This window comes from Herpailurus yagouaroundi, unplaced genomic scaffold (genome assembly GCF_014898765.1).
Source record: "Herpailurus yagouaroundi ecotype Mexico unplaced genomic scaffold, PumYag 183, whole genome shotgun sequence".
In the NCBI taxonomy this organism is placed as follows: Eukaryota; Metazoa; Chordata; class Mammalia; order Carnivora; family Felidae; genus Herpailurus; species Herpailurus yagouaroundi.
The window spans coordinates 5327004-5342015 of NW_024412414.1; the positions used below are offsets into that span (position 1 = coordinate 5327004).

The window sequence follows — 15012 nt, forward strand, 5'->3', positions numbered from 1 at the left end:
GGGCCACCCAGGCGCCCCTCACCATTTCTTTATATTAATCTGGTTTGAGTAAATCTCCCTAGTCTACCACGTAGGAGAAGAGTAAAATACTTTAAGAACATAGTATCATTTATCTTGCACATGGTTTACACTGGGATTTCATTATCCTGGGGTCACACATGTGAAAACTTGTAAAGTATAAGCCAATCTAGAGAACAATTAACTAAATTAATAATTTGAAAAAGTATTTTTTTAGTAGTCTACTTTTTTCCCAAATATTACGCAGAATTTTAACATAAAGCCGATACTACTAGTATAAACGTATTTAATTCAAGTTCATATTTATTCAGCAAGTCAATGAAGAGAAACAGTGAAGTAGTTTTTATGAAAATCTGAAACATTGTGTCACATTAACAGTAGTCTTACATGACCTTTAGCATATAATTTATCTTGTTTTTTTTTTATTACATAATATTCACAAAATTGATTTAGAGATAAACTTATGGAAATCACAGAGAACTTTTCTTTTTTTTTTTTTTTTTTAAATTTTTTTTTTTTTCAACGTTTATTTATTTTTGGGACAGAGAGAGTCAGAGCATGAACGGGGGAGGGGCAGAGAGAGAGGGAGACACAGAATCGGAAACAGGCTCCAGGCTCCGAGCCATCAGCCCAGAGCCCGACGCGGGGCTCGAACTCACGGACCGCGAGATCGTGACCTGGCTGAAGTCGGACGCTTAACCGACTGCGCCACCCAGGCGCCCCTCACAGAGAACTTTTCAACTGGGCTGAAACTGGCAGGAGAAACTTTGGTAAAGACTGTCCCAAAATAAGTTAGTATCACAAGTTCAGGCACCAGTGATTTCAGTTGCAATTCAATTAAAATTACCCTGCAAGAGTTACTTTGAAAACCAATGGACCTAATGATTTTTTAAGACCTTCTAATTTAAAAACTCACAAGGACCTTACATTTGATTCAAAGCCATGTCTCCTCCAAAATTTTACACTAACTGTGGAAGCCCTTTTGAAAACAATAAAGTTGTAACAATTTCTCATTTACTTCATTCATCTCCTTCAACCAAGCCCCACTCAACTCAATCATCTGTATTTTTATTCTTTTCCCGAACAGTGTCCCACATCTTTCTTGCTTATTTCTCCTCTTATAAATATGGATATAGATTTCCTAAACTTACTACTTTAAATGTATCTAACCTTTTTATAACCATTTCTGCTATTATCTGTACACTGTCTAGTTCCTTCTTTGTCGGCGCGGGAAAACTGTTCCCTGACTTGAGATCTCTCTCTTCCTCTGTAAAGACAGATGTAAAGTAACTATTTAGATAACAATGCCTTTTTTTTTTTTTTTTTTTTTTTGGGTATCAGACTTTTCAAGTAATCAAACTGAATTTTTTTATGTGGACCAGAAATAATCATTGCTTACATATTCAGGAAGGTTTGAGATACGTACCTGCATTGTCTTTGCAGATACTAGAAGAGTTACTATTCTCGTTACTTTGGTATAGGTGCTGAGTTCTAGTCTCTTGGGGTACAGATGACGTTTGAGTCATCCCTTCTTCCAAGGCTTGCTTTATCCAGCGCTGTAATAGGAGAAGAACCAGGGAATTATCAATAATCATTCAGAACTATTTAGTAAAGCTATTTTAAATACATTAACCAGATCATTCCACATCAACTGGTGAGAGATGCACTCCAACACACATTCAATTCCAGAGTCAAGTATTTTTTGTGTTTCAGTATATTAGAATATTGCCCCAACAATCCTTTTATGGGACAAAAGTGAGAAAATCTGGATTACACATAATGAGATCCCATCAAAACACCAAAAACCAATAAAAAATGATTATTATTCAACTTTTCATATTGCTTAGGATGGGGTAAATGGGAAGACATCAAGAAATCTTAGCTTTCATTTAAGAGAGACTCTGATCATATATTATAAAACCTGTACATAAAATAAGTGCCTAGAAAGAAGATAAAAGATCTTTTAAGAGTTGTCTACCCTGTGCTGGGGATGTCTGAAGAGGTAATAGAAAAGCTTCACAGGAAGACCTGATGAGAATAAACAGCTCTTCTGTATAGGTACAAAATACTTCCAAAAGATCTACTCTTAGACAGAATAACCTGTGAGGTTTTTTTTCCCTATCAAGTACTTTGGTTAACTTATGGAAGAATAATGCAAATCACCAGAACAAATGAACTTCTGTAGAAACCAAATAGGGGAAAAAGTAAAAAAGAGCTCTCTAATCAGTCACATTTTTTGTAGCAAATACTGGAACTACAATGATGAGATATAAATTCAGGTCAGAAAAGTGAGCCTGCAAAGATTAGGATAATAAGATTATTCATCCTGGGGAAGAGAGAAAATTTCTTACCTGTAATTGTGTTCTCTTAAGATACACAGTTGTAGGTTGCTCACCACTCTGTGGCTCTCCTGCCCTGACATAAGACAGATCGAATTTTGATAAACATCAATTTCTGAATTAGACCCTCCCCCAAATAGGAAGAGCAAAGGTGATTATAATTTTACACCTTCAGAGAACAAGTATTACAGGTAAGTAAATATTCTCTTCACCAAAGAGGGCAAATAGATTCACCCTCTTAGAAACTTAGGAAATAATAATCATTTCTTAGGAAATAATGCGAGGAATATTTTACCAAGGAAAATTTTACATCGTGTAAATAAATGGCTTTGTGGTCTACCAAATGAAAGCAAAAATAAAACTAAACACAAGGCAGTTAAGAGTGAATAAGCATATAAAAAAGAGATCTGAAGTCAAATGAATTGCACCAACATTTTATGATATGACTAGGTCTCTGAAAAGGCAAAACAAGACCAAGAATGAACTCTTATACACAGAATACTGATGTAAAGATGAACTGTCAGAAACATAGCGCCTTACAGTTTAGAAGAGACCTTAGAGGTCACCTTGTCCAAAGCACTCATTGTATAGAGGGGGAAAATTAGGCCCTGGAGGACAAAATGAGTGAAAAATCCTTTGTTACAGATACCTTTAGTACAAGTTTTTCTTTTCAGAGCAGATGACAGGACTCACTTGGGGTCACTGTGCTTTCCTCCAAGAGAAGATAAGTTCTTATATTTCCAGTGTCAAGTAGATGCACTCATAAAAGAATTTACATTCTGGATCTGATGACTACAAAAAGGGAAAATAAAACCAGGACAGGGGCATTCTAAAGAATAAGATGCTGCTATGATTAGCTATAAGGTCAAACACAGAAACACGATCAAACCCATTCCTCCTGCCCTACTGTATGTGTACACAATATAAGAGCCAATAAAAAAAGAACTTGAACATTTGTTTGTAACTGACAAAGTTCTTTAATAACAACTTTAGATATCCCCAGCCCCTCAGTTCTAGCTATAGTTATTAGCTAAAAAGAATACTTCCTCCTTCTCCAAAACTCTATATGAAAGTTTTTAGAAGCTTAGAGATAGGTGAGAGAAATGTTTTAAAGAGTTTCATTACTATGGGGAAGGAGCAAGGAAGTAATCTGGGTTCTGGAGTCCACAAAGATCTGAACTAAAACTTGGCCATGCCCCTACTAGCTGCCTAACTCTGGGCAACCCATCTAAGACAAAGCTTCTGGACCTATAAATCAAGGCCCATAATACCAACTTCACAGGGTTGTCATGAAGGCTTACTGAGAAAATGCATGTGAAGAAAGCTTATAGCATATTACAAGGCACATATATTTAGTGAAGATTTGTTCAACTGTATTTCAATGCTCTGTATAAAGGTACACAGATTAATAACCCACCAGCGCATACAATAAAATACCAATGCAAAGTGAAGTGTTTCATTTTCAGTCAGGATAGTTTTCTAAGAAATCTGGAAGACCAAATCCCTCACACCCCACTCATATTATACCTACAAGTACGTTTAAAGAAGATTTAGAAAGAACAAGGAAGGACACTAGTGAAAAGACTGATTAGCTATTCATCAAATCAATGCTCGCACTCTAAAATAAGTGAACACACAAAAGATATGCCATAGTGTGCTTTTTATAAGAGCTATGATTCAATATAATTTAGAAATTCCAGGGACATCAAAAAATGTTCTGTCAAACATTCTAAGAATCTGGATGCAAAATATACACAAGCAACTTTACATGGCTTTTAATTTATGAGGTTTTTATGTCATTTAATCAGGTAAGAAACAACAGGCCTATCAGCAATGCACACTGTACTAACTAATCCCATGGACGATGGTTTTTCTCATCTGTTTAACTCACATTCTCCTCTAAGACTTTCAGAAATTTATCCAATTTTGTTAAATAATGCAGATCTTCATAGGTCCTACACTAGGACCTAAGTGTTCTCTCTAGCCAATCTAAAAATAACTCTTTTCCATTCCCACCTAGGATAAAGCTGGGTTCAATTTCTAGATAAAAGACCCAATTTCATTAATTCTGCCCTTTAAAAGTGAAATTTTTAGTTTGTAATATAATCTTCATGTTAATAGTAAACATTAAACCTGTGACTTCAACTCAATTCAGATCTAAGCTTAAATAATTTTAAAGACCCAATTTAAGTAATTTTATCAGATATCTAAGCATACACAGCCTGAACTCTTCCTGAGGACTAATATGATGTATATACATAAAAGTGCCTGAGCAGAGCCTGCAGAAAACAAGACTAAGGATGGTCAGACACATTTGGAGAATATAAAATGGGCATGAGTTATATGGTTTTTTTTTTAATCTGCTGCCAGTGGAGATACAAAGATGATCTACAGATATAAGTCTTAAACTATAATGAGGTAAAAAGAGTTCTAAGAAATGGATTTTCTATCAGATTTGAAATCATATTCTCCATGTTTCTGGTTTTTACAGGACACTGTTAGTTGGAAAAGCAAGACTGATTGCATCAGAATGATTAAGGGGGGCATTTCAAGAGGCCTGTTTATACTATTTACAATTCAGACTTCATTATTAATCTGTAGTAAATGATAGCCTGCCCTTCTCACAGGACCAATATAGGAGATACCACTATCTGGCTTGATAAGATGCTTCAACAGTTAACATTCTTAGAAGTCTAGTGTTATGTCCAGTCAAAAACAGAACAAAAGGAAAAACCTCTCTCATATATACTAAGTCATCACCTGACTTGCTCCTCCAAACTAAAGACCATATCTAATTGTCACACCTTCTCTAATGGTTCAATAGCATTCTAAAAATGTAGTTTAATATTTTGAGCTGTTACTCTTCATGAGGGACTGAACTAAATTTAATCGAAGATTAGATTTGCGTGCCATACCAGAATTAACACAACTCTCCAATTATTACAGAATAAGGTTAGTCATAATGCTCATTACATGCAAGCAATTTTTCCCCCCTCTCAGATGATCTGTAAGATCCAAGGTAAGTGACTTGGTGTAAAAATGTATGCCCAGAGACCCAACCCTCCTTTATCACTTAGGCAAATTTCTATTGTTTCCCCCCCCCCCCAAGAAAGATGTCATTGTTTTTATTCTTGACATGTGTAAGTTATCCATGTGATTGTATTATCTAAAAGCCTCCCTTTTGGCAAAGATCTCATGGTCAAATTTCTCCTTAGGGGTTATTCTATTTATTAAGGTTATTTAAATAAACCATTAGATGACTCAAATTCTTAGGTAAGATGTGTAATGAGGAAGACTTTCTTCAGTGTATGCTACCCATTCAGTGGTAGTGCCCTTCCTTTGTGCACAGAACCCTGTTGCCCTCCTCCCCTCCATATCCCACACCACTTTATCTCATCTTTTATGCCCCCCACCCCCAAGAAATAATTTCTGCTCTTTGGGGAAGAGAAAAGCTTTAAGTTTGGAGGAGTCAGGGAAGACCTGCCTGGAGTTGGAGACTTCATCACATCAAATAATCTATATGCAGCATCCTCATGTACGTGATGCCAGTGGAGGAGGGCAATGGCAGACACTGAGGAAGGCAGCCTGAATCCAGATCTGAGGATAAGAGAAAAGGGTGTTCCAGGGAACAGACTCTACCTCAAAGGAAGACCAAATGAAAGGGTGTCCTAGACTTCTAGAAACACAAAAACGACATTATAGGTCTGAGGGAGTGATCTACTCTCAAGAGACACCTTTGGAAAATATGCAGGGCTTCTGGGAATTCTGAAAGAGCATTCCAAAAACAACCATCAAACTCTACTGCCACTAGACCCAAAAACAGTATGTAACTAGAGAGACAGTGGGGAGAGGGGGAGAGAAAAAGAGAGAGAGAGAAAGAGAGAGAAAATTTATAGTAGGTTCCATATTTACTAGGGAATAAACAGTCCAACTTGTTTGTTATTTGATCAAGGAACAGGAATTATGCCAATTATAACAGGATTTCTCCTCTACTCTCACTCAAATGAGAATAGTAATTAAATAAATTGAAAACACAATTCGATCATTTTCTTACTTATGCAATAGTGCTCTAGAGTACCTGGGGCCCAATCTCACACAGTAATCACAAATGGACACATTAACTAATACCACAAGAGCACACCCTGAACATCCCTCCCTATTCAGTCATCAAGTGCTGTGTGCTCTCAACTCAGTAACTTCAAGGGCTCTCGGAAAAGACAACAGTCAACATCCACAAATTGAGTACCAAAAATGCAGTATATATCCCATTTTAGTCCTACTGACTCGTGATGCATCACTATTCATGGCTGAAGAATTAACTCATTAAAAACTTACATGGGCACAGAGTGGCTGCCTAGAAAATATGTTAGGTATGTCACAATTACAGGCATTCTAGGTTAAAAAAAAAAAAACCCACATAAACACAGACATACCTTTTTACAGGAGCTGAAGGTGCCATCAGGCAGAAGGGGCCTTCGACGTCTCTCAGGGATAAAGGGTGAGCCAAAGCGAATGTAGTGTTTGGGGGTGGTGCAAATTAATGGGGAATGGATAAGACCGGGTAACATGTTCAGGGTTGTTGCCAGTACGGTTGGGTCCGTGGTGATACGTAAAGGGCACTCAACAGGGCATTCTTGCTTCTCGGCTTTGTCATTCAACCATTCTGTAACTAGATACTAAGGTAAAAAAGAGATCATTAGTCAGTGCTGGAGATGTAAAAGCCAGAAGCAGCAGTGTAGCTCACAAAGACAAACCTCAGCTAGAAACTAGGACAGAGGCAGATATAGCAGCTGCAGAGAATATGAACTGGGCATTCAGAATGCAAGGTATCTTCCTCCACCCTTTCCATGACCATTAAGGGAGAAATAATTCCAGCTAAAAGCAATTTAAGCTCTGCCTAAAAGTTAAGGGAACAAAAAAAGGTAGTAGGATGGTTTCAGCTTGCTGCCTCAAACAAAACTTTTTATCTAAAACTCTCTCTAGTAAAACTTGGACGAGTCATTATTTTCTGGACATTACAGATCCTCTCATTTACTAAGACACCGCTCTTGCCAGATTAGATTTATGAAGATTTGTGACTTACCTTTTTGGTTTTGGGGTATTTAGGTGCCGCACGGTTGACATGGGATCCAGTAACTGATACCACAGTTGGGTCAGACCCTATTAATTGCCTGTTTTCTCCTGAACTGTCTGTATTTCCAGCTTCAGTAGGAGTCACAGAGCTGTTATTTCCGCCCTCTTCCAAGGCAGCTTGTGACAACTCTGCCTGTTGTGCAATGGCCTGCTTCTGACGCTTTAGTCTTTGGGCTGAACTGGTCCGGTACCGAGAAATGCGACTCTTCGGTCGGGGCCTAGAAGGCTTTGCTGGAGGCGGCTTGGGGACTGGCTTTTCTGGAGCAACATCCTGTGACAACAGCAGAGTGAAATGCTTACCAGAAACTTCTTATCAGCAAACATTCTATCCAGCCTCCTATTCACTTGAAGCATTCTGAATATTTAGTGGTGAAAAAAAAAATGAGTATTTAGAAATGCTAATCTCAAACATAATCCTTAAAAAAAACTTACACAAGTCAAAGAGGTTAGAGGCAGATGCCTATTTCTTTACTAATAAGTATTTATAAGATAGGTCAAAGTCGGCTGAAGGTAGCTACCTAATTTTAGGGTTCTAAGAACCCTAAGGTAATTCTTTCCTTTGTTTCTTTCCCAGGTACTGAGGTTAGGCTTAAGGCTTAGAATTCATGGCCAGAGTAGGGAATGAAAAGATTCGTTCATCCTGTGAATCTTAGGAAAGGTCAGGTGCCTAACTGCTATACAGAAGAACGGAAAGAGAAACAAAATGATTTTTATGAACTCACCATCAACAGTTTTATCTGGCAGAAACAGTATGAAGTTACATTCTAGTCTGAAAGTGTCTAGTCATTCAAATTGTTTCCCTGATTCCCACAAATCAGCTGATGAAAATGGCCTTTTTTATTGTAATATGAGGTGAAGGTGAAAATGCTGATTTTAACTATTTCAAAAGATAGATAGCGGATATTAGTAAAAGCAAGGATGTCTAAGGTGTGGATTCTTTCCATCTCTTACCCCTGCTTGGGAAGACCTCCGGGTGTTCACTCCAACAGTCTGTGGGGTGCTTGGGATGGTCATGTTTGAAGCCGGGTTGCTAACTTCAGGTTCAGGGGCTTCAGTTTTTGCCTCTTCTCCCCGAGGGGTCTCTGAGGTGGTGGTAGTAATCTCTATGTCAGAATTGCTTTGTTCTAAGGGCTGATCCCGCCGCTTCTTTCTTTTCTCTAAGTTTTCAAAAGCATGCATGATGGCCTCGACCTTCCTGTCTTCCCGGGTCTAGAAAGAAATAGCATTAACACAGAAGGAAACTTCAACAAAAGGTAGAGATATTTTTCCAGAAATGTTATTATTAATGGAAATTCATAGACATTTAAAGACATTTGCCAGTAAAATGATACATATATCTTAGAGAACATAAGTGAAAACTAAAAATAACTTAAAAAAATTTTTTATTTCAGGGAGGTAAGTGAGCAAGCGGGGGAGAGGGAAGAGGGAAAGAGAAAAGAATCCTAAAGCACCTCCACACTCAGCGTGAGGCCTGATGTGGGGTTCAATCTCACAACCCTGGGATCATGACCCAAGCTGAAATCAAGAGTCAGAAGCTCAACTGACTGAGCCACCCAGGTGCCTCCCAAAAATAGCCAGGATGCCTGGGTGGCTCAGTCGGTTAAGGGTTGGACTCTTGATTTCGGCTAAGGTCATGGTATCACAGTTTGTGGAATCGAGCCCTACCTTGGGCTCTGTGCTGACAGCATGGAGCCTATTAGGATTCTCTCTATCCCTCTCTCTCTGCTCCTCTCCTGCTCATGCAACTGTCTCTCAACATAAATAACTTAAAAAAAAAACAAGAAGAAAAGAAAAAAAGTCATCAAAATCAATTTTTCTCATGGTTTTCAGAATTCAAAAATAATGAAGTAGATTTTAACTTCTCAGGACCAGAACTAAACATGGCTGGCTTCAGCAATAGAGTAGAATTTTTGAAAATATGTGACCAACAAAAGTTTTATTTTTATGTCAAAACTCACACAATTCCAGGGGCACCTGGGTGGCTCAGTCGTTAAGTGACTGACTCTTGATTTCAGCTCAGGTCTCAGTTCCTGAGACTGAGCCTCACATTGGGCTCTGCACTGATAGCACAGAGCTTGCTTGGGATTCCCTCTCTACCTCTCTGCCCCTCCCTCACTCTCTCTCAAAATAAATAAACATTTAAAAAAAACAACCCCCAAAATAAAAAAACCCTCACCCAATTCCATAACAAGAAGCCCTAACATACCTATTTTGTTCCAACCAGGCAGTTCTTTGGAAACCAGATTGTTAGCAAGAACCCTCTTAAGACCGGCATCAGATAATAACCACTAGACCACTACTATGTGGGTCTCTGAGATAAAAATAAATAAATCATAATGAAATAAAAAGTAGCCCAAATTGTAATGTGCAGGTGATGGTACGGTATTTTTGTCAAAGAAAGAGATGATACAAACTGAGAAGAGAAGGGCTTCACATGCTGTGGGTAGCAGGAACAAAAGGATATTAGAAAGTACCCACCCTTCTGCTATGAGCTGGGTTCTCCTGGTCATCTGTAACCTCTTCTTTCTCTTCTTCTGCTTTTTCTTCTGGATTGTCTGTTTCCTTTAAAACAGAGGCAATATTCAGCTGTACTCTTAAGCTCTAAGAAAAAGCAATCTTTTTTTTTTTCTGGTAGCTTAAAATCCTCTAGAAACATTTTCTAATACTTCATACAGTGTTATTCATGTGAGACCACATGGTAAATGCAAATGATAAGCACCATTCTCTGGAATGAAACATGGAAAGCAGCTGAAAGGATGTGCTTGACATTATAAAAAAAAAAAAAAGAAAAAAGAAAAGAGAGGGAGAAAGACAATGAATGAATGCACACCCACCTTGATATGAAGGGCATTAAGTGTTATTATGGACTCCCTACCTATAACAACATGTGGCAAGCTGGGATCCTCTTTATTTGCAGAGAAACAATACCATAGCAACATCCTCTGACCAGGGGAAGATTACCTCATGGTCACTGGACACAGTTACTTTCTCAGGAACATGTTCTGATTGCTGATTGTTATCCTCTTCTGGAGCCTCATTCTGCTGTTCCATCTCTAGCTCTTTCCGTCGTGCTTTTCTACGTCTTGTCTCTGCTCCTATGGTTGGTAAACTTGGAGGAGGTGGGAGTGGTGGTTCTGCAGCATTGGGATTCCTTTTCTGTATAGGGCAATTCCGGTTCCCCTTGTGACATGCACAGTCCACTTTATAATTACTGCTCCAAAGAAACAACCAAGAGTGCTTGTCTTAGTACCCATGAAAAATCAGTCCTATTGTTCCATTCATCCTCTTGGAGTAACAGTATAGGAATTTCCTCTAGTATAATATCTCTGAATACATTAAACAGATACATTAGACTCCTATGAATACTTCTCAGTATTTGATGCTCAATATTTGCTATATCACCCCCAATTTTTCCCTTATATATGGTCAGTGGAAAGGAAAGAAAGCCTCCACTAAGTTCATTTCTCCCAAATGTCTTTATGCTATTTACTGGGCAGTGAATCAATAACAGGGGCTAAAGAGGCCATACTTCTCTTGTGCCTTCCTTCACCTCACTTTTAACCTAATGATTCCCTACTTATTCCTAATACCTTTTCATCTCATACCTGTGATGAACATCAAGTTAACATATAATCTTTTTGGCCTAAAAGGACCAAGAGAGAAAGATCATAAGTTTTGCAAAATCCATCACATATTTATCTGTGACTTGCCATCTTAGTTTTTCTGCTTTGTCTCATTCAGAGAGATTACATGGTTTGAATGGGTGGGGTGAACTTTAAAATTTTCATTCTATATGATCCCTGGCACAAGTGCTGTGTGCATAACAACAGATGCTACTGCAATTTCTTGGGAGTGTCTCATACCTACCACCCTTTTACTGTTCTTGCTATAGAGACATAAAGACAAAACACTGTTGGTTAGGAGACCAGTGAACACTGTCATAGTATGTATCTGTGTCTCTAGGAAAAAAAACATTAACCCTAAATCTGTCTCTCCCTCCACATTTTCCAGACAAAAAATGAATCACTCATGGAAAGATGAGGTTAAAAAAAAAAAGGAAATAACAAGGAACAAAAGCAGACTGATAGAAGAGCTTAATGTGTAAAAAGTAAGACAAGGTCATTCATTTAGGAAAGGTTTTGGAGGTCTTACCAGTTACTGTACTCATAATCAAATGCTATCGTGACCTCAGCATCCTTGGTGATGGCAGACACCGCATAGATACATAGGTGAATCATCCCATCTGCAATCATGTGTCGCACCTGTGTGAACATGGCTTATGGTTTACAATTTACCATAAAGACCAGGAACTCTCCATAAGAGAGAAAAATAGTATCTCCACTTAAGATTTATGGTAGTCTGTTACTTAACTCCATCATTTCATATGAAACTCTTACACAGTAATTGTTTGAAAATTCATACTTTTGAAATAAATAGAGAAACCCTGAGATGTCAGAAATGAGCATAAGATCTCTGCTCTACACTTAAAGCTGTTGTCAGCTGTACCAGAGAATTAAAATTCCTTAGCCTATAAAAAAAAGCTCTGTGGATTTTCTTGCTGAATTTGATGGCAGTTGCATGGATTATGCACAGAGTAATGAATTCTAGAAATGTCTAGCATCTCCCTTACAACACTATTACCGAAAATCTAAAAAAAATGACATCTTCTTTCATATAGTAATTTCTTTAATATGAAATTTCTCTTTAGCAAATGCTAACTTGCTTTTTCCCATTTCTGCCTTCTCTAAGAAATCCTCCACCTGCTTCCATCCTATCAGATAGAATAAAAGCATCATTACTTTTTTTTTTTTTTTATCTTATGATAACAGATCATAATCATTATCTACAGACCTTATATTAATCTGGGTGAAGTTTTCAGACTGCATCTTCAGAAGACTTGTCCTTTGGTGATTCCATTCAAAGAGAAGTTGCTACAGAAATCTTACCTCTGCATTTGGTGTACACGATCTTCTGATGAACCGAGCATCATTACCGAAAGTACGTGCATCCACACACATCTCTACACCATTGAATTTTGAGTAGAAGAGCACAAAGGGGTATGGTCTAAGGGATATAAGTGAAACTCCTGTAATTCTCAACACAAATAAAAAGGCCACCCCATGACTTCACTTCAAATATGAAGCATATGCTGACAGAAGCAGCAGCAGTCCTTTGCAATTCCTAAACTTGAAAAACATCACGTGCCTGTCTGCTTTTGATTAAACAACAAGCACAAAGCAAAAAATGCTTGGCTTGCAAAGGAGTCATTACTGCTTTATACATTAAACAATTTGTAGATTTATCTGCACATTTCTTCTGCAAATAGCAGACAGACTTGAGCCTATCTGAGCTGTAATCTTTTCCCTAAGACCATTCTATCAACCAGAAGGTTTTTTCTTCTTTCTTTTTCTCTTTTTCTTTCTTTCCAGCCATACCACTCTGCCAGGCCCACTTTAGCCCTCACTGCTCAGTGAATGATGTTCTTACTTTTTGAAGAAATGCCCATTGACCTCAAATTGCTGTCGTAACATGACTTTCCCTCGATACTCTATTATAAGAGTGTCCAAAGCCAAATCTCTTGCAGCCCTCAGGATCTTCCGGTGCTTTTGAACACGAGTGACTCTTCCCAACTGTAGCTAAATAAAACCAGAGTATTAACATTAGACAACAGCAACACCAGTACGGTAGACAGTTAATATATTTCCTAATTGAGGAAAAGGCACCAATATTTTCAGGTTTTATTTGTATGCAATTTAGCTCAATAATCAGAAACTTTTCAATGATAAAAGCTTCTAGGAAAACAGTCTCCACCCAATGAACCAGTCACCTCTTCCCTCACAAAAAAGCAAGAAAAGATCAAAGAGAAATACACAATTAAGATTTTAGTGGCTCTATGTCTAATGTAAGAATAAAGAACAACCTTAGCTTTCTATTAATCTTAAAAATTCCTACCGAGGCTATATATCATTTCCTATCCTAATTTATCTGTTTTTAATTAATACTTTAAAAATATGTATCCAGACAGTTTCCAGTCACTACAACTTGCTTTTGGTTCAAGATGCTCATCAGCTGGCTAATTTGTTATTCTAAGGATTATACATTTGAAAGAAATGGTAATCCCATTATAGGCCCTCTTTCTGGGTTCAGAAAGTCTCAACTACTTACTTATAGGGAGTCTTTTACCCTTTGATCCTTACCTGCATTTGGGAACCAATAACTGTATTATTACAGGCCAATTCAGTCTTATTAATAGTGTCTAAAATAGCAGGTTTGCCCACAAATTCCTTGCTAGAATGTAGATGTTGTTCAAGGGCGTTCTGTACATCTGCACTGTACTGATTAGTGAAAGCTTCTTCATACTGATCAGTCCATAGTCTTATCCGATTTTCCCATCCCTCAGTTGTATTCTCATCTAAATTCTGTGCTTCAGAAGGAGAATTCTGTAGAGAACAAAGGTCAGGAAGGTTAGGAGAATCCATGCATAAGAATGGGGGGAAAACAGGCTGTATTTCCAGAGAAAATTAATTTTCACTTGGCAGTTGGTGTGGCATAAAAGAGCAATGGCCTGGGAGTTAGGGGATCTGGCTTCTATCATGGTTTTGTTACCAATGAGATGTGAGACCTTGAACTTCTTAGACAAGAAGTTTCCTCATTTTTAAAGTGAGAAATTTGGATCATAGTTCCATCACATCACTGTGATTTTATGACCATTTTTAAATCACAGAAATAAATTTTGTTCTTATCAGAAGAATGACATCAAGTTCACAAGAAAATCTTCATAAACACGAACAACAGAGATACCTGAAAAGATCACCCTGTTTAAATTTCCATATTGAACTGAACATCTGTGTTAGTGTACCAGCCTAAACTGGTATTTCACTTCTCTCCAGGAGAATGTTTGTTTTTTGTGACTTATTATTTTCATTATACAATTAAATACACGATAGGTCTAAAAATACCTGTGACCCAAATAAATAACCCATAATCTCACTTCCCAGAGACAAAGTTATCATTTTGGAATGTATCTTTCTAGCACTCAAACTCTGACAGTTTCAACAGCTGCAGTCTGAAGAACAGAGGTGGGGGCAGGGGAGTGGGTAGACGGAGTGTAGAAAATGCTGAGAGGTACTGTGGGATACTTCTCTAGGAAAAACGCTGCTCTCTATAGTGACAATTCTGAGAAAAAATTATTTATCTACAACATTATCCTAAACAGTTTTTACATTTGAGATACAGAGACACAGCTTAAGTATGACACATATTCTCCTCCATGGTGTCATCAGAAAACAAACACACACCGATAGTGATGATGTCATACCAGTGATGACTAGAAGGAAAAGATACCATAGTGCCAAAGCTACTTGCAAATCCATGTCCAAACTAAAGTTGCAAATATGGGCGTAAGAAAATTAAATATACTTTCCATGAATGACACAGAAAACATTTATATCTATTTTAACAATTGCTTTCTTTCACTTTTGTGTCACTGTTTTTGATGAACTATTGTCTATCGTCCTTTTCC

At 37.7% G+C, this 15012-nt stretch overlaps 1 protein-coding gene across 13 annotated transcripts in view; it reads right to left on the bottom strand.

Moving 5' to 3' along the window:
- Positions 1-15012, bottom strand: part of SETD5 (SET domain containing 5) — an 80861-nt gene that overhangs the window by 22046 nt on the left and 43803 nt on the right. For all 13 annotated transcript variants that reach the window (XM_040492068.1, XM_040492075.1, XM_040492072.1 and 10 more), the window contains 10 exons: positions 13688-13930; positions 12978-13126; positions 12437-12554; positions 11643-11752; positions 10452-10701; positions 9969-10052; positions 8442-8699; positions 7441-7761; positions 6791-7033; positions 1445-1574 (listed from right to left, as the gene is read on the bottom strand). In XM_040492068.1, coding sequence (XP_040348002.1) covers positions 1445-1574; positions 6791-7033; positions 7441-7761; positions 8442-8699; positions 9969-10052; positions 10452-10701; positions 11643-11752; positions 12437-12554; positions 12978-13126; positions 13688-13930 — 1906 coding nt within the window. The remainder of the gene's footprint in view (positions 1-1444; positions 1575-6790; positions 7034-7440; positions 7762-8441; positions 8700-9968; positions 10053-10451; positions 10702-11642; positions 11753-12436; positions 12555-12977; positions 13127-13687; positions 13931-15012) is intronic.